This window comes from Manihot esculenta, chromosome 11 (assembly GCF_001659605.2).
Source record: "Manihot esculenta cultivar AM560-2 chromosome 11, M.esculenta_v8, whole genome shotgun sequence".
Classification (NCBI taxonomy): Eukaryota; Viridiplantae; Streptophyta; class Magnoliopsida; order Malpighiales; family Euphorbiaceae; genus Manihot; species Manihot esculenta.
In genome coordinates, this window is record NC_035171.2 from 32,647,014 (window position 1) to 32,667,385 (window position 20,372).

Consider the following 20,372-nt stretch of genomic DNA (forward strand, 5'->3'; position numbering starts at 1 on the left):
AGACATTTAAAAATTTAACTAATGAATATTATTTTTTTAATTATATGATTTATTATTAATGTATTTTTTATATATATATATATATTTTTTTGAAATAACAAGAAAATTTCATTAATTTATAGAGAATAAAGAAACAATGTGAGGAGGAGAGATCAATCCAAACTCCTTGATCTGATTCAGAATGAGCCGATATTGCTAGAATATGAGCGACATCATTCGTAAATTTATGAACAAAAACACACTTTGCTTCCTCATAACTAGATAACACAAGTATCTGAGCATTCAATTCGAAAAGAACTCGATCTCATTCACACTCTTTAATCCAACTCAATACTTTTCGAAATGTTATAGTTTCAGCACATTTTGCATTCATCTGACTATAAAAAGAGCCTACTCTAGTAGTCACAAAACTCCCATCATCCTTCCAGATGACACAACCAAAACCTACCGAATCTCGTTGCAAGTTTAAAGAGGCGTCAATGTTCGCCTTGATCTTAAATTAAAAACAAACAATAAAAATAAATTATTTTTTAAATACAAATTATATTCCATAAATAAATAATGGAAACTAAATATTTACTCAATTTAACAAAAAAATTATCTTCAAATTTAACAATTATGATCGATATTTCAAGTTTAATTTATTTAATTTTATAATTATAGAAGTAATTTTCTAAAAAATCACACATGCAATTTGTGGATTGGCAGGAGGATTCAACATTTTCTGCGAGGGGCAAGACTCTAACACATGATACTTGCATCTTCTCTTCATCTAAATGGTATAGAATTTGAAATGTTTTATTATCAAAATGGGAGAAATATATATAATTAATTAAAATTTTTTTTTCTCAATATTCATCATTACCTGTTTGATTAATGCTTAACTACCAACTTTGAAATTAAGTAACTGTCACCTCCTTATAAAATTGGGAGACTCCATTGGAATTGTGATTTAAATATTATAAATTATTTTTATAATTATAATAACATTTTTAATTTTAAATCGATTTCAATAATTTCTACCAACTCTTTTAATTATTTACTTAATTATCCATTGAGTTTGTAAACTTTTTTCCAAAAAAAATATTTTAAAAAAATCAATTAGTATAATTAATTTTCAGACTTATGCGTTGGTGGCGGGAGTCAGGGTTAAAGAGGAGAAAATATTAGGCTTCATACATTGACCAAGTAAGAAAATTAGAATTTAATGACACGGACAGCGAACCAAATGATGTAAGGCTGACATCATAAATATAATTATTTTTCATTTAATATAAATTTATTTATTTTAATAATGCAAAATCTTGTTACATTTTCCATGGCCCATCAGATTCAGACTAGGTATAAAGAAACCATTCTTACAAAACAAAGATCCATGTGTAAGCGGCACAAGACAAGCAGGACTTTAAAATAATTAATCATAACCTTAAAATTACACATATTAATTTTTTTCTTATTTAAAATTACAGAAATTGAATAGTTGGATTTAAAATTATATTATAGAATAATTATGTTTGTAGTTGTAGACTATTTAATAAAAAAATATATTTTAATTATTTCACATATTATAGAAAAAATTAAATCATTTTTTATATTTAAGAATTTTATTAGAACTTATATATAAATTTATTAATATATATTTTTTAAAATTAAAATTAAATAATACAAAATAAATTATTTTATTAAAAAATATTTTAAATATAAATTATTTTCCGTTTGTTTACAGATATTAAATTAAAGGGGGCTAAAGCATCCCGTTATGTTTGTTTATAGTCGCTGACAGAAGATGTCTATTGGGTCTTGGGCCCAAATCTCCATTGCCAAATTACAAACTAGAACCTTGTCCAGTACAGTTTTGACCCAGGCACGACCACCTACTTCAAAAATCTTTTTTTTTTTTTTTGGCCAGTAAAAACCATGACGACAGTATTGGTCTAATAATTAATCGCCTGTGGAATGAAATGCTACTATTATTTGAATATTATTTTTTCTGTAATAAACTCATAATACAATGTGTTTCAGATTTTTAAAATAATTTATTAATTTATTTTTCTAGTAATTTTAATTGTTAAGTGTTTTACTATAATATAAAAAAATTATTAATTAATTTTTTATTTTATAAAAATTTTATTAATTAATTTTCTTAATGAAATTATTTTATATTTTTTATAATATTTAATAGTTAAAATTAATAAATAAATTTTAAAGAATTTTAAAGATATTTTTAAAATTAATAAATTAAGTAATGAGCTGTTAAAAGAACCAAATGCTAATTCTTAAAAAAAATGAAAATCACTATTTACCTAAATCAATTAGTTGATTTTCTATTTTAAATATGCATGGTGAATATTCCCATAACTGCCACCGTCGAATCATTCTCGTCTACTCCTTCCACACTTGGAGGAGTGATGTGGAGGCAACCACCATCCTCAACACCTCAGCCTTCACTATGTCTTCTCGCGCCAACGAAACCGCTCTCTTCTCCGATGTTTCCTTATTGTCTACTCTCAACCTCCGGGCTTCTCCATTCGTCGGTCGTGCCTTTGAAAGATCCGGTATAGTTCCCTTTTCTCCTTTATCCTTCTCATTTCCTGAAAGTGGAAAAGCGAGAAAATCTTAGCTTAAAAGACGGAAATTTGATGCATTAAATCTCTGTTTACAGGAAAATTCCGATTGAAGCAAATGCTAGGAGGCAATCATTTTAGGGAATGGATCGAATTTCACAAGAACACTGTTAAATTTTGCTGCACCCGACTTCATTCTTCTAGGTAAAGAGCTACCTTTTTTTTATTTTTCATTATTAATCTGCAGATTTTTTGGTATATCTTATTATGTTTCTTTTTGTTTTCTTGTATAATTTTAACCATTCTAATTTGATAAGTTTAAATTTATGCATCTCTAATTAGTGCTGTAGCTTTAGGAATGGCAGTCCAACTCTTGTCTGTCTTCTCGGCGATAATCATTATGGAAATGTATTACGTTTGGAATTTTCTCTATTTCAATTGAAGTTTTATGTGTGCCTTATCAGGGATATTTTTGTTTTATTAGTTGTTAAGATTTTCCTTTATTTCTTTCATAAATTTGTAGTGTTAATGTTGCAGGGTAAAGAAAGCTCATGATAAGTTCCACATTGATTGGGTACTTGGGGAAATGCTTCATATTACTTAGATAATCTTTTTATGCCTTTGAAACGGAATTAGGTCTGGTCTATTTTATTAATATGATATCAAATCCAATCACAGACTCAATGTGCTTCAGATGTCTCGTCTTGCAAACTTCATACTCCAGAAATTAGGCATGGACGGGGGGGTGTGTTTTGAAGTTCTATTGGGAACTGCTTTATTTATGACTTGGACAGTCATCCTCACACAAGGTGCCTTTTAGTATGGAATTAGGTTTAGTCCATTTTATCAACAAACTGGCCTATTGGAATATTTAACCTAGTATGAACCCAATTTCTTGGTGCCTAGTCCCCTTTGCAGGTTTCAATCTTGTTGATTTTGTAAAAGTAGTAAGGTTGTAGTTATTTATTCTCTCACTGCAAAGTTGCTAGAGATGAGAGTATTTTCCTTATTGTCCTCTTATGCTAAGTGCAGCAATGAATTTGTAGGATTGCTTTCTTTTTCTGCTCATGTCAACTTTCAAGTATGTGCATTTCATATTTATTCACATTAGATAGGTTCCTTTTAAGGTGAGCTGTTAACACCATTACTTGAGCCTAATCTTGGAACAACTGCTGCTATGTGATAGCTTTTACTTTGTCATTATTTTAGTTTTATCTTTTTGTGTTTCATACCAGGCTTCTATATTTTTTATTGGGCCTTTCTTCTCCTCCTTAACCTCAAGAGTTTATAACAGCATGCAGAATGAACTAAAGCTACACTTTGTAGAGGGGTAGTTTTAATTGGATTAGTGTTATTAATATGGCAATTTGTTTGGAGCGTTCATTTCTTGAAACAGGAATAGCTATTTTTTGCTGTATGCCAACAACTTTATCAAGTGGAGTTGCACCTTGCACAAGTATGCATTTTTACTTCTTCTCATTGGCTTCTTGCCCTTTCATTTTGACTCAAAGTCAAATGTGTCTCCTGTATTCACTACCTAAAATATATATCCTCAATAAGGATGATTTTTACTGTGTTATGCATAATATCAGTGATGGTATTTCCCGTGTAATTGCAGATTGTTGGGGGGAATTCTGCTCTTGCTCTTGCAGCGACAGTGTTTTCCAATTTACAGCTGTTCTAACTCTAAGTTTAAAGTTGCTCTTAGAATGTCAGTGATTTTTATTCAGGAATTCATTAATTTTTGCATTTTATTAATTGCACACCAGTATTTCAATTTCTCTTGACTTACCATATTACATGCTTGTTTAATTGGAATTCTCCTTGTGTAGACAGCCTCCTTTCATGCAAATGAACTTCATTATTTCTGGATTAGATATACATGCTGCCTTTACCATTCATTTATATATTCCTGTGTTTCATATTGTTCTAATCTGCAAAATAGTATGCTCATGGTGGTTTGATGCCATACATGCCTTTTTGGATCTCAAGGATTTTATCTGATGGGCTTGGTGTATCCATTCCAACTTGATAGCTATTTTGGAGTCTAATTTTCAATATTCTTTTTCCTTTGGTTTTGGGAAAAGTTCCTTCCTTGCCTTTGGTAATTTAATAATCCTCATTTTGGACATATTCTCCATACTTATATACTAAGGATGAAGTAGTTATATTGATTGGTTGTTTAGTAGATTATAAATCTATTTCTTCTTGATGATTAACAATATATGTACCCTTAAGTTTTGGGAATAACAACTCAGTCTCTCTCTCTCTCTCTCTCTACTAAATTGCATAAGACGATATGTTTTGAGTTTTTAAGGTTTTTCTTCTCTTTACTTTAATGATTGACATTATATACCATGGCAGTTAGAACATCATGTTTATTTAAACAAGTTCTTTTATCTTCCTTAGAATGGCAACGAGCAGACATTCTAGTTCATCCTTTTAAGTTAATCTGTTCTAAAAAATTGATTTTTTTTTCTTTTACTTCATCTCTTTGAAGCATTTTATTTGTAAGCTTGGTATTATTAAGTATCATCAACAAAAATTGGAAAGTTGTCAAATAGAATACGAAAGTTTTAGATAAATGATATTTTATTGAAGTTTTTCCGACGAAACTGTTTAGGTCTTCCAAACTATGAAAAAGTGGTTCAATAGGGGCACGAAAGTCTATTTGATTATTTTTATCAACTCTGAACTCTCATTTTGACTTCAAAACTTATTAAACTATGTACTCTCAATTGGACTTTAAAACTCTTAAGCAATGTATTTAGAGGTAAACAAATATTGTTGAAACTTCTAAAGGAGATGGAGATGGAATGGAAGTATTTTGACCAACATATTGGTAGTATTTCCATACAAGATTGATGATTCCAAGCATTCTGTAATAACCAAGCTATTACTGTAGCAATGTTAGAAACTGCATCATGTCTTTTGCAGTTCTGCTATTGTCTGAGCCATTTGCAATACAGGCTGTGATTACAAATTGCAGAAAGGCTCTTACTTTCCATTAGTTCAAGAACGAATTTCATAAAAGTTTGAGTAGACATGCAGGGGAACCACAACAGTGGAATTATTTCTCTCAATCTTATTGGTATGCAAGATGATGTTCAATGATTAGATGTAGATAGTGGATGATTTGTGATGTCTATCATATTCTTGAGAGCAGATGCTTTATGATTTCTAGTGGTTCTTCCTTTTGTTTATAGTTAACTGGATTATAGTGATGTTGAAAAAGTTCTAATAAGATATCTGTTGGAAATTACCATTTCATCATTGTTATCCGTGTCTTCTTTCTTTCATTTTTTTTGAAGGATTTTTATGCGCTCCTTCAGTAACCCTTCCTTTTTTTTTCTCTGTGTAATTAGTTGGATTCTCTTCCTTGCTCCCTTATAAGTATGCCTTTCATATTTAATAATAGAAGATAGGCCACCTTCCTCAATTGAAAATTAAATAAATAAATAAATTAAATGAATGAAAAGAACCAGAGAATACCCACCTGCTTTGTTAGATAGTTAACTGAAGCTGCATCTGCTCATAGTTGTGAAAGGTGAGCCTCATGGGTGTGGAACATGCACTTACACTGTAAGTGTACATATGGCATTCTTGACCTAAAGGTTAAGGATTTTTTTTTTCCTTTTCCTAAATAATAATGAATTTTTTTTCTATTTATCTGATGTGGCATGATCCAACGACAAATGTATGTTCAGGTAATACATGGAATAGTTATAATTATTTATGCACTTCAAATGTTTGTATTTGATTAAAACTGTCCTATACGTTTGGCACATAGGTTGATAAAAATTAAACAATTCCTCAGTAGCTAGTACAACCCTCTTTAGCCTAGTAAGTTTTTTATCCTTCTGTGGTTCTTCACATACTAATATTTGAAAGAAAAATGCAATAGCTGTTTATCCTCTTTGTTTGCGTAAATTCAAATGCAGAATATATTACCCTATTAATATGTTAGTTGAGATTAGTTAGTAACATGTCAGACCTTCGTATTGTTTAGTTTTTGGCAACTGTAATTTATGCTCATTGAACAGTATCGGTTATTTATATGATATGGGTAGCTTGTGTTTGTGGGACCCATATTGAGATCATAATTTAATTTGTATTAAAAAAAATAGTACTGCAAATGTATTGTTGGATTTCTTACTAGACTAAATTAAAGGATACTTTAACTCTTCTTTTTTTTCCTGTAATTATTCATTCTCTTCATTGTTCCACACCCAATGGATTCAAGTTAGTATACCTATACTCTTGATCTCAGTGGTTAAGACACAAGTGTCCATTGAAGCTACCTCAAGCCAGGGGTAAGAGGGATCAATTGAACCCTCTTTTAACTAAAAAATTCTTACATATGTACACATACTTGTTTAAATGGACCCCTGATAGATTTAGTTTTGAACCCTCTTTTTAATAAAATTTAGAATCAAATAAGGATAATAGTATTTCTCAACTTATTTAATGGTTAATATTAATTGGTGAATGGCTTTAGTTATGTGTAGAGAATGCATTTAATAGCATAATAATGGATAAGGTTGATAGTTTCTAGTATATTAGAACTCATCGAGATAATTGTAAATTATTAACATTTTTTACGGTATTTTATTATTTACTTTTTGTATGTTGACTCCCCTGCCACTGATTGAAGCTAATGGGGTGAGAAACTGGGAATGTAAGTTATTATCATCTGAAGTTTTCTATTTTATGTGCCTTGCTTTCAAGAAAATTTCTGAAAAGATATATTAAATCTTCTATAGTTCGTGCAACTTCCATGGTTAGCCTTTAGGAAGATGGCATTTTGCACTCCTAATTAGTTCTATGTTTCCCAATCATGTGATTCTGAAGCTAATGGCATGGTACCATGTACACATGCTGATTGGCATAACCTAAAATACTTTCTTTGTTTTGCTTAGATATGTCCAATAGGGGAGAGCCAACGACATTAAACTCTGGATAAGGGAAATAAAACTGCATAGGTCCATGCACTATTGCGATGGATAAGAATGGATGTCTACTTGTTTGTCTAAACAAACAATAGTCTGCTCGTTATTCTTACTAAGCTGTATTCTTGTCATATCAGGTTAAGGCAGAAGAGTGATTTGAGATGTTAGAATCAGTGGGAATGCAGCCGTTACAAAGTTGCTGCATTTAATTTAAGGACTCATTTTATGCAGAGACAAGCTTCTGAATAGATAGAAAGAGATGTAAAAATGCATGCGAAAAATGGAGAAACACAGTGCTGCAATGATATTCAGGCTAGATGTAAACTACACTTAAAAGACAATATTTTTTAGTGAATTTATTAACATGTACCAATATCAATACACTTTGTCAACACAAAAAATATGCTTGGGAAGCTAATGCTTTTGCTGATTTTCTCGTTTTATTGTGTTCTATTCTTTGTCCTTCCCAGATTCTGTGATAATGCAGACGGGAGGGACCTATTTTCTAACAATATAATGATTCAGGCCAATTCAGGGTTGAATTTCTCGTTTTTGAAGGACATCTCTCCCAACCCAAACAATGGGTTCTTTAGTTCTTTATGGTGTCTACCTCAACCAACCTTCTCTTTAGGTCATTTTGTTGAGATTAAGGCCCCTGGCAATTTAAAGAGAACTGCTGTAGATCAAAGCTCCAAATAAAGAGAAGGCTTTATGCGTGGAGTGTAGTGCAGAATATTCACCATCACCTCATGCCATTTGGTATGGTTGTTGTTGACTTGGGAGGGGCTTCTAGAATATAATATTAGGTGAAGAAAAATGGAAAATGCGAGATATGGTGCACCTACAATAGAAAAATGTGAGATGTGATCTACAAGTTTCTAGGAATATAATGATGGGGCTTTTATATAGTTAATGTAATTAATGTCAGGAGAATTTTGGCAAAATTTTGTGCTTTCTTTCCTCATAGTGTTCAGTCTTAGGAGTCCTCTCAGTGTTATATATAATATATATATATATATATATATATATATATATATCTTCATTATTGCTCTAGATCAATAGAATCAGGAGTTGGAGGTAGAATTATTAGCTGCTCTTTTTTCTTAAAGAAAATTATTTTATCTCTTCTTCCTTTTCAAGTGATAAGGATAGTGTTTCTTTTTTACCTGAAATAAGACAATAAGATACATCTTAATCATGTTAATTACAACTGAAGCTAGCTGATGCCAAAATGCATTTGCAAATGCAAACAAATGAATATAACAATCCAAACTAACAATATATTTGGAGTTGAACTGAGATCTCTTAGTCCCAAGGCTTCTGTCTTGCACAATTTTACTGTTGGAGTGAATAATATTTATATATTTCATTCCCTTTGTTTATATGTTATTTACTTTACAGAATTTTTAAATGTTTCATTGGCATTCTTTATTTATCCATTCACTTTGTGTAACCATTACACCACTGTCCACACTAATCACTCACAACACCAAGTATTTTTGCTAATATCTTGAAGACCACATAGGATGATTTGACTCCTTGATGGAGAATAAAGAACCCTGATGACTTGAGAGGAGGATAAGTTGAATATGGATTAAATACTTCAAGATTAGTATTGGGACATGTGTAATTGCTATACTTTTATTCCATATGTAATCCTGTTTGCTTCTTTTATGGTACGAGGTTATACATGACTCCTAGTTCTTTAAGATGCAATTAATTCATCTCTCACAAAGTGGCCACAAAGTTGTGAGAGCATCTCTGTGGATATTTAATAAAGATTTGAAGGTGGGTCCAAATTCCAAGCACATACCTAGTGAAGCTGGTGAGCATGGTTCCAATTTTCCAAGTTTTGTTATTATTATTTTTATTATTACTGAAGATATGGAGATGGGAGATTAACTGAATGCACTTATTGTTATCGTTGGATTAACTAGTAAGTGCAGAATGATTCCAAGTTCAAGCGGGTTATATTTTACTGATTTATTGCACTGTTTGCCTATTTCTAGACATATGCATTATTTCCAAGGATACATGCAACAAGTCAAAAAGACTGTGGCAAAGGCAGGCAAAAGGCTGTTATAGGGATACATGTCTGCAGCAGAAAAAGGAAGGTAGGTTGCCCTCACAGACCCAAGAGGCTGCTATACATATATAGAACGTCCTAATATACCAAAGTTGATGGACTTTGGATCAGTAGATAGTGAAATTTGGCTGGGATTCAAATGGCCAATAATGTTTTGCTTGGAATGAGTTTGGCTACTAGGAAGTTTGATAGGCCACCTCAGCTAGTTGAGTAAAGAGAGATTAGCTAATATAGGTAGGCTTGATTCTTGCAGTGTCCAATATTGTGCACATGCTATGAGATTTCTGGATGCTACTTGAATGCAGCACCAGACTTTAGATGGATTCCAATCATCTCAGTACATTACCAGTGTGCAACTTGAATAATAGAACTTGCACTACTAACAAAAGTGTGGCTCCCACAATCGTCTGGGCAATCGCTCTGCTTCCTGCGGACTTAAAAGGGGGCCATTCCTCCGTATCATTTTATCACCGTCCCTCCTATTTATCAATATCTTTTAAGCTAAACTTAGTATCTGCTGAAACTTTTTTTTTTTGTTGTTGATTCATTCATTTTGAAAAATATATTAGAAGATTTTTGAGATTTAAAAAAAAATACCGATTAATCTTTCCGTATTTTATCATTTAATTTTTATAATATAAAAAAAATTATTAATTAATTTTTCAGTTTTATAAAAAATTAGTTAGTGAAAGTATTTTAAATTTTTTTGTAATATTTTAATGATTAAAATTAATGTAGGTACTAAATCAATATATTTTTAAAAATTTTATAAAAATTTTAATATAATTTTTAAAATAAAAAAATTAACTATTAATTTTTTTATATTATAAAAATTAAATATTAATTTTTCTTTTATATATATATATATATCATCTTATGAAAAAATATTTTGAAAAATTTGGAGTTGGGTTGGGACGAAATTATGTGGCAGCTTTAGAAGTATGTGGAAATCTTTTTTATGGGGAAAGCTAAGAGTAGGATCCATATGATGGTTTCTTTCACTGAACTTTCTATTATTGCCTATCATTTAGACTTGTCTTTCTTTGGAAAGTGAAAGACCAAGCAAATGTGACTATATATTATTAAGCATATTTCTTTTTCATATTTTTTGTATAACTGGGATTCTCCCTTGTATCCTATTCCTACTTAGTTTTGGTGAAAAAATCCATGTATTACACAATATAATTAAATGATGTTATTTTTCATTAATTAATATTAAATATTAATTACAAATAACATAGAATGCCATTTCAGATTTTAGATTTGGTATTTGTGATTTTAATTAAAATTATAATCATTTAAGAACTTTTATTTATTTTGTTTTCCATCGTTTATATAGTATAGTAATTTATTAAGTTAGCTTTAAAAATTGAGAATTATATAAATTAAATGTAAATTGGAATGCAGCAGCGCAACGCAATGCACAAAATGTAAAAGAAGTGAAATATAGGCTTTTTGAAAAGTTTGTCCTCTTACCTCTCTTCTATTCACTGCCCACTGCTAAAAAGATTCAGCAAATCTCTGAATATTGTAACTCTTTATTCCCCATTTATGTTCAGATTTTGTTTATTTCTAAAAAATATATACTCCATCTTCCAAGCTGCAAGACAAAACAAATTTAGTTTATATTTTTAATTATTCATAAGAAAAGTTTTTAAATTGATCCCATAATTAATATGAAAATATCACGCATGTGATTTCAATCGGAGCATGAGCTAGCCGTTATTTTCCTCGATTGGTAACAAATATCGATCTTTCTATATAATTTAATAATATATTATATCTTTACCATAGTTTATTTTTTTCCTTGAACAGATATTCCAGTTTTATTTCATCTACGTTTTTTTTTCTCCAATAATTGTGACAACTTTTTATTATTAAGAAAAAATCATTTATAGTATGATTTCTAAAATTCATATGATATATTAAAAGCTTTCAATTCTCAAAATAATAGATATAAAATTTTCAATCAATATATATTTCATAGATAATTGAATTAAACTATAATTATTAGTAATATGTGTTGTTCAATACATATCTAATAGCCAATAGCTGAATTAATAAATAGATGGATGATAATTAATGGTATAATTACTTTTATATTTAAATAATGGTAACTGAATACAACCGATTTAATTTCACAACTTTCTTAGAAGGCAAGAATAATTCAATAGGCATATATATCAGCTGAATAATAGCATTGCAATAATTTTAATTTTTTTTTAATAATATTAAAATAAAAGGGCAGATTTTTAATTAATAAAATACGTAAATAACAAAGCTTCGCTTTTATTATTAGCAGAAGAAGAAGACACTAATATAATATTTATGTGAGGGAGGGAGTCAAAGGTGGTAAAAAAACCAACATGATCCCTAACCTTATTCTAAGCTAAAATTAAGATCCAAATACACTTGACATATGATTTCATAAACCTACGTCCTACTGTAATAATAATAATATTAATTGATAAGTTGGAGGAGGTACTGCAGATCATGCAGCTAGGGGCTCCACTATTGCAATTGCTGTTTATTTATTTTATTTTTATTTTTATTTTTCTGACTACCTTTCCTGATCAGCTAGCGTCTCCTTGCAGCTGTTTCCCTCTGAGCATTAAAGAACACAGCTGCCACAGGCAGGCCTAGCCCATTTTCTTCTGCAAATTTTCTTGTGTTAAACTTTTCTCTTGAGCTTGGTGTGCTCACTATTGCTTGCCTTCTTTGTTGCTTGAACAGCAGAAACACAAACCTATGAATCCCTATGTTTGGCCTCGGCATCTCGTAGCTCACCACTTCTCTTCCTGTTTTTATCATTTTCATTTTCAGACAATCTATACCCATTCATTAGCATTAAAAACAAGTAAAAGCTTGTTTCTTTTCTTACCAAATGTGGCATCTGTTGTTCCTGGGATGTCTGTCACTACCCTGTCAAATCAAGTTTGAATCCATGAGTACATTACATTACATTTTTATATTTATATCTATATATGTATGTGTTTTGATGTTTCTTAGTTTCCCTATACTTGTACTTTGAGTTTTGTGAGAAACTGGAAATGATGAAATCACTTATTTTTTTCTATTTTTGCTATATTTGTACTACATTCTCCTTCTTTAATTATTTTCTTCCAAAATCCAAAACTTTGAATTGTAAAAATGAAGGCTTTTCTATTGTATACTCTACCAATGCAAGTGCTCCCTCAGATACGGATCACTTGGACCAGGCACATCTGGGTCTGTCATGATCTGCAAATTAATAATATTGATGAAAATGAGAATTCAAAGTTTAATAAATATCTGTATCAAGAAGAAGAAGAAGAGGGAGATGTAATTACCAGAGTGAAGAAGGATCTCATATCACCTCCCTGGACCTCAACCTTAGGTTTCAGTTTTACAGCAGAAGGGAAAAGTTCATGGCCATTATATACCTGCTTGTTTGAGCAATAAGAGACTGTCATTTTCACACTTGGGCTGAAATAATCAATTACATCTCCAATTACTCTCCCAACCACCAGAGGATCTGAAGTTTTGGCCATGAGAGATTTCAAAAAGATCACAGATAAAAAATAAAAATAAGAGAGAGAGAGAGAGAGAGAGAGATGGAATTCTTGGGGGCGCTTCTGGGAATTTTTGTTGTGGGGCAATGAGAGGAGGGAAGCAAGACCCCATATTTATACTGTTGGTTTGGCCATCCACCTACATAATTAATTATGATTAGTCTTTTTGTTGTTTATAATAAGGTTTAGTGAAAAATTCCACCATCAGAATATTCTTTAATTTGCTGTGAACTTGTATGAGCATTCTCTGATGGGTATTATATATATTGTCTTTTAAAAAAATATATATATATCTAATTAATATTATTAATGTATATATAGTTAAGACTTAAACCTTTATAAGATTGTAAAACTCCCATGCAAATTAAATACAAGAATTTGACATTCATTACTAGATTTTGGCATTCCAACACTTTGAAAATAAATAATGTATATATGTATTGAATGTAATAAAAAAAATAATTTAAAAAAAAAGTGGGTATGTAATGGATTTATCCGGGAAGATGATAAAGAAGAGACGTTCATGTGAATTTTCATGTCAGAATCAGACAGACATCAAGTAGATATAGACTCGTTTTGTTGAAATGTCAACCATATATGTTCTCCAAAAACGTCCATGCTTTGTTTCTGACATCTTTTCTATTTCTTTTCAATTTGAATATGTGTGTTTATTGAATTAATTTGGTCAGTTTAAATTCTAATTTAAAATTAAAAACACATTTTTTTACTTGAGAATGTTAATTCAAAACTTTTTATATAATAATTTAATAAAAATAATTCAAATTTATAAAGAGAAAGGCGGAATAATTAATATAAATGTAAATAATAAAACCGAAATGATTTGAACCGTTTGTGAGGTGTAGAGAAATGGGAATAAAGGAAAATGAAAGGAAGTGGTCCATGATTTGAGAGAAAGTGTGAATTAAATGGCTAAACCACTGCCCCAAAAGTGCCAATTCTACTAATTCCTACACAAATATATATATATATATATATATATATATATATATATATTAATAGCAATAGTGAACATTAACTCTCTGTTTCGGATAATTAATTTATTTTTTAATTTAAAAATTATTTTATTTCCAAAAAATCATGTAATAATTTAAATTCTTTGCATTAATTTATTTATAATAAATTCGAAAAGATGGGTGTTGTTAGAACCTTTCCAAAAATTGGCATTGAGTTGGGAACATACTATAGTTGGAAATATGCAAATGCAAATGCAAATGTAAAATTTAAGAAGAGTATAAAGCAAACTCCACCAAAAGGAAGAATAGTAGCTTAGTGGTAATGTGTCATTTCAATGTGAAAAGAGATTCAATTGGCTTCATCAATTCCATTCTAAATTTGGTAAATCAATTAACTTCTCTTCCTATAAATGGAACCTCAACAAATTCCTTTCTTCTTCTTCTTCTTCACTACTACTCCCACTTTGGATGCATCTCATCATAATCTCATTTTTTTTTTCAGAATATATAATTAAATCCTTAAAATTAATAATGATTGATGAATAGTGATACCAAAGCCTTGGTTTTAGGCTTTTGGGTATGAATTAGGGAATCTTTATATATGAAAAAGCTTTTCTTATTCCTAGCTTTATGTGGAACTACTTTCATAGCTTTCTGCGCCCCTATAAGAATAAGAAACTTCTCTTTTTATCAGCTCTACTCCCTGTATTTTTAACTGTTTTAATTTTTATTAGTGGTTAATAAAACTTTTTTATAATTCATCCTTAATTTCAATCTCCATTTACACATCAAAACCTTTATTCTCTAAAATTAAATATAAATATAAAGGTATCCCTAATCTATTAGGGGTAGGGGAAAAATTATTAAGTATAGAGCATGTAATGTAATGACCATGGAAGCTATAACCTACCACTTAGCTTTTTTTGATTCCATGCTATGGCTAAGAGATCATATGTGTAGTGTAGTGGTCCTGTACAATGCCTATTCATCGTTGAAACCAAAACCAAAATATTTATACAACCAAGCAATAATTTATTTATTTTATTCAATTTTTGTTTAAATTATTATAGAAATCTTGATGTTCACCAAAATATAATTTATTTTTACATTTAAATTACTTATTTTACATCTTAAATTTACAATATGCCAACACTTAAATCAATTAATATATAAATTACTTGTCTTAATATTGTAAACAAATAATGAAGAATAAATTCCAATATTGGAAAGCAATTTTTTTCCAAAAATATTTTCTATATATAATTTATTTTCATTGAACCTGAGTTTATGCAATAATTTTTCATAATTCTTTTTTATGGAGAAGTCCAATATTTAAAAAAATAAAAAAATCTCTTATGCTTTTGGTGGCCCAATTTGGTCAAGGTCATATTTACTTAGGCCCATTAATTTCTGCATATGTGGGATTTAAATTCACATTTTTGTTGAAGCTATTATTAAATTTAAATGTAATTAAGTAGAAGAAATTATCCATGTTTATTTTTTCTCCAGAAATGCGTGCAACCAATAGCAGTAGCAGTAGCTGTAGCTGTGGTGGGTCTTATGGGTTGGGCTTATCAGGCAGTGAAGCCTGCTCCTCCAGAGATACATGAAATAAATAACTCCACTATGGGTTGGGTATTTATTTAATGGTCATGCTCAGAAAACAAACTCCTATATTATTAAGTTAAAAAAATATTTTTCAATAAAATAATTTTAATTTAAAAATAAAATATGTTAATAAATTTATATAGAGAGTTATTAAAAATATCCTCATGAAGTCATTTTTTTAAAAATAATTTAATTTATTACTTGATTTATTTTTTTATTAACTAAATTTCCACATTTTAATAAGGAATTTCCTAGAGCCTTAAAATGGTACTTAAAAAAAAAAAAACAGTTACTATTTTTCAACCTCCCAATAACAATATCAAAATTAATATAGATTATGTTTAATAAATGCACAATAAAATAAAATAAGTAATGGGGTGATATTACATGAACTAACACAAAAATAGTTCAAACATCATTTTGATAAAGTTGATGATATGATGATAGCTTTCTTATCTATAAGTATGGATTCAGTCAAAGCCATAATTTTTATCCCTCACTTTGAAATAAATCTCAGAAGACTTTTTAAGAATTTATTTAATTTTTTTTTTTTTTTTTAAATCAATAATGGCAAACAAAGAGTATAGCTTATGGCATTACCATGATTAGTTTCGTGGATTGTAAAAAATTTTCGCTTTGACTTGTCTTCCTATGGAATTTGATAAATCAAGAAAATCTCAACGTGTTTCTAAAAGAAGTCCACTGTATATAGACTCAAAATTAGGAGAGAGAAAGCATGTGATTGAGACATATAACGTGGAAAATGGATGGATAATGGGTGGTTAACAGATGATGATGGTGACATTAGACGTGGGTTATATAATACATGAGAACATAAACGGTAACTTGCCAAAGTTTAAGAAAATATATATTTTTTTAATTTATTATTTTATTGAGTCTTATTATTTTGTTTAAGAGTCGTGGTTCATAATCTTTAAAAATTATAGGCTAAAAAATATGGATTAAGTATTAATTTTCTATTTTATTTAAACTTTCAATAATTGACGAAAAAATAAGTTTATTCTTAAATAAAATTAGGGTTATTCTCGCTTAAAATAGAATATCAGTCCAAATAGAATTCTCATAACTTTAAAGACTGCTCTTAACAAAATCTTTAAATTACTTACCTCAATCCGAAACTAAGATCCAAGCAATCCAAATGAACTCTCTACTAGTTCCACCATCCCTCCCCTAAACCTCATCAAAGAAGAAAATGAAGCTTCAATGGAGATGGCAGGCAATTATTCACCTCTTAACCGGCTAAATTGAAGTTTTCAAAATTTTTTGGGGTGATCCCATAAAGTGATTTATTAAGGTTGAATAGTTTTTTGAGTATCAAGAAATGACAGATCTATAAAAAGTACCTCTCGCATCTTTTCACCTAACAGGCAAGACTAACCGTCATTACCGTGGACTTCATTATCGATCTACCCAATTCAAATGGAAAAATTTTTTATAATGGTAGTTGTCGATGATTAAGTAAATCGGTCCATTTCATGGCTTTCTCACACCCCTACACTGCAAAAATAGTTGCCAAAAAATTTATCGATTATAGAGTGAAGTTACATGGCATGTCATAGATCATGAACCGGTATATTGAATAATATCTTCATTGTTTTACCTCATAGCCTGCAAATGACACTCGTTTTTGCTATGGGCCGAGTATTGGTACTACACACCACATTTCAATCGACATGGCCCATTTTGAAGCTCTCTATGATCATCCACCTCCCACCATTCTCAAGTATGATGTTGGAACCAATTTAGTACATGAAGTGGACCGACAACTTCTTCGCCGCAATGACATGCTTCATCAGCTCAAGACTAATTTGCATGCAGCTAGCAATTGAATAAAACAAATCAACGATTCTAGACACTGAGACATTAAATGTTGAGTAGGCGATTGGATTTTTTCAAGTTGTACTCATATAAATAATATTCTATGTTTAAACAAATTTGTCACAAATTAGTAAGCAAGTTCTATGGTCCCTACCAAATTATGAAACAAATTACCATCGCCTATTGTCTTTAGTTACCATTAGAAGCACGAGTTCACACGATTTTTCATGTCTCACTCTTAAAGAAAAAAATAGATGATGGTGAGTAGTTACTGAGTTGAAGCAACTCCTCGACAGTCCTTGATTAAAAAGGAGGGCTAAATTTGTCGAGCAATGTTTGTTTAAATGGAAACATCTATCAATTAAAGACGCCTCCTGAAAAGATATAAATAACATCCAATCTAGATTTGTTAACAATGACCTTGAGGACAAGGTCATAGTTTCAAGGGTGGAAATGATAAATCAAAGAAGTCTCAACGTATTTTCAAAAAGAACCCACGATAAAGAGAAAAAGCATGTGGCTGAGGCATGCAGCGTGGGAAATAGGTTGTTGACAGATGATGGTGGTGACATTGTACGTGGATTATGGAGTGCATGAGAATATGAATTGTAGCTTGTCAAAGTTTAAGAAAATATATATTTTTTTTAATTTATTATTTTGTTGAGTCTATTATTATTCTGTATTAAGAGTCATAATTCTTATTCTTTAAAAGTTATGAATTAAAAAATAGAATAAAATATTAATTTTCAGTTCTATTTAAACTTTCACTAATAGTCTGAAAGGTAAATTTACTCTTGAATAAAACTATGGTTGATCTCGCCCAAAATAAAACATTAGTCCAAATAGAATTCTTACAGTAGGTTTTTATTGAGATCTTTTTCGAGTCATTATCCTAAAATTAATTCCTTTGAAATTATTTAATTCAAATAACCCATTTGCTAAAAAAATTACACTTTTTATAAACTAATTGAATTATAAAAAATAACTTACTTCTATAATAAAAGTTATTAACTCGAATAATTTGAATTTATCAAAATTTAAATCTCTCATTTTTTTTATTATAAAATGATTGGATGAGACATTTCATATCTTTCTTTCTCTTGATATAAATAAACAAGCTTGCATGCTAATCTTCATATTTTAGATTCTATTTCGAGTTTTTTAGTTGAGGTTATTTCTTCTAATGCAATTTCTATGGATCATAGGATGGATGTATATATTAGGGAGGTTTGCTAGTTGGAGTTAGTTATTTTGGATATTCCAGTTTGCTTTGTTGTTTTTTTCTTTAATTTAATGCATCTTATTTTATTATTTTTTTTTTTAAAAAAGAGTGAAAATGTTGACCTTCCAAAGAGTGAAAAAAACCTCAACCAAACTAGTAAATTTTTAGAATTTTGAAAACTTGAAGTTCCCAATAAAGTCTGGAAGATCTCATGAAAAAGAAAAAAAAAAAATCATTTCCAAGTTATTTAATTTTTTCAATAATATCTATAAATTAATAACTTACCATTCTTACAATAAAATAAAAGAAGTGAAAACCTCAACTTCCTATAAAATCAAGGAAAAAAAACCCAACTAAGCCTCTATTTATTTCCCGAAAACTTTTTTCACAATTTCTAATATTTAAGATATTTTTAAAAATTAGTTAATAAAAAAGGTAAATAATTTTAAAAAAATAAAATTTTATTTAAATTAAAATTAAATAATAGAAATAAATTGTTTTTTAAAAAAGTATTTTATATGAAAAATATTTTTTCTATAAAAAAATAAAATTTCAAATACAAATTATTTTCTAAAAAATAGAGTTTAAATCAACAAAATTCTAATACTTGGAATTCCTTTTTATCTCCACCAAATAAAGGCCTAAAATATTTGATGGAAAAAAATTCCACTCCAATTTCTTCCATTTTTCAATATATACATATACGGTATCCATCAAATACATTATTTTTTTTTTTGGAAATTCATAAATTAAAGAAAGTCCAAATTTTTGGGAATTAAAAATAAAATTTTATTCCTTAAATCTACCAGCTCTGAAGATTGCAGTTGGCATATTCAGAGAACAGATAAGACATCATAAAATAATAATTTATATTTGGTACAATAATACTTGATAGTACACACCAACCAATCTAGCAATTATTTTCCTCTTTTATACTCATTTTCTTTTTTATTTTCCTATTAAAATATTATAAAATTATTTTCTCTTCTTTCTTTTGATAAAATAAAACTATTTATTTCCTTTATTTTATTCTATGTACGAGAAATCTTGCTTCTTAAGAATTAAATTGATTGTGTTATTCATTTTAATTCTGCAATTTATTTTTTTTTTTAAGATTAAGAGTGATTTAACATATTCAAAAAATTTCGTCAAACTATAATACTAATATTGATATTTCCTAATCAAGAAAAAAAAATGATACTATTAAAGAGCTTTTATTTTTATCAATGAATATTAGATTTTAAAACTCAATAATTTAAAATATTCTCAAATAGAGAGTATATAACTTTTTTGCTGCTTAGAATTGAATCAATTGGGTTTATTCAAAATTTCAAATCTGAGATAATATAATAATTCAAAATTAATATAATGTTTTAATTTATCATATAAGGTATTAAATGTGAATTTCCAACTAAAAAAAAGCATATATAAAAAATTTTAATTTTTTTATAATACTTAGTAGTTGAAATTAATAAAATAATTGATTAATATACTTTTTAAAATTTTATAAATATTTTAATATATTTTTAAAAATTAAAAAGTTAATTAATGAATTTTTTATATTATATTATTAAATAAT

General features: G+C 29.0%; 2 protein-coding genes across 8 annotated transcripts; one reads left to right on the forward strand and one right to left on the reverse strand.

Moving 5' to 3' along the window:
* The first annotated feature begins 2,334 nt into the window (after positions 1-2,334).
* Positions 2,335-9,961, forward strand: LOC110627182. 7 transcript variants are annotated; one of them, XM_021773451.2, is made up of 5 exons: positions 2,335-2,555; positions 2,663-2,768; positions 3,961-4,020; positions 4,183-4,275; positions 7,651-9,961. In XM_021773451.2, exons 1-5 carry the CDS (start codon positions 2,336-2,338, stop codon positions 7,679-7,681), a joined length of 510 nt encoding a protein of 169 aa, XP_021629143.2. In that variant the 5' UTR covers position 2,335; the 3' UTR covers positions 7,682-9,961. The 7 variants fall into 7 exon arrangements, 3 of the variants coding, with proteins under 3 accessions (XP_021629143.2, XP_043817858.1, XP_043817859.1); XR_006352571.1 differs by having other exon boundaries at positions 3,942-4,020; positions 4,183-9,961; XM_043961923.1 differs by having other exon boundaries at positions 4,183-9,961.
* Positions 9,962-11,866: 1,905 nt separating this feature from the next.
* On the reverse strand, positions 11,867-13,227 carry LOC110627046 (CEN-like protein 4). Its single transcript, XM_021773268.2, has 4 exons — positions 12,929-13,227; positions 12,778-12,839; positions 12,481-12,521; positions 11,867-12,397 (listed from the first exon to the last, which is right to left on the reverse strand). The coding sequence occupies exons 1-4, from the start codon at positions 13,127-13,129 to the stop codon at positions 12,177-12,179; spliced, it is 525 nt and encodes a 174-aa protein (XP_021628960.1). The 5' UTR covers positions 13,130-13,227; the 3' UTR covers positions 11,867-12,176.
* Positions 13,228-20,372: the final 7,145 nt, after the last annotated feature.

Coding starts and splice junctions, on each gene's coding strand:
- LOC110627046 (XM_021773268.2), bottom strand. CDS start 13,129: ATGGCCAAAACTTCAGATCCTCTGGTGGTTGGGAGAGTAATTGGAGAT. Junction 12,522..12,777: donor CTGAGGGAGCACTTGCATTG/GTAGAGTATACA, acceptor TTGATTTGACAG/GGTAGTGACAGACATCCCAG. Junction 12,398..12,480: donor AACAACAGATGCCACATTTG/GTAAGAAAAGAA, acceptor TGATAAAAACAG/GAAGAGAAGTGGTGAGCTAC.
- LOC110627182 (XM_043961923.1), top strand. CDS start 2,336: ATGCATGGTGAATATTCCCATAACTGCCACCGTCGAATCATTCTCGTC. Junction 2,769..3,960: donor ACCCGACTTCATTCTTCTAG/GTAAAGAGCTAC, acceptor TTCTTGAAACAG/GAATAGCTATTTTTTGCTGT. Junction 4,021..4,182: donor TGGAGTTGCACCTTGCACAA/GTATGCATTTTT, acceptor GTGTAATTGCAG/ATTGTTGGGGGGAATTCTGC.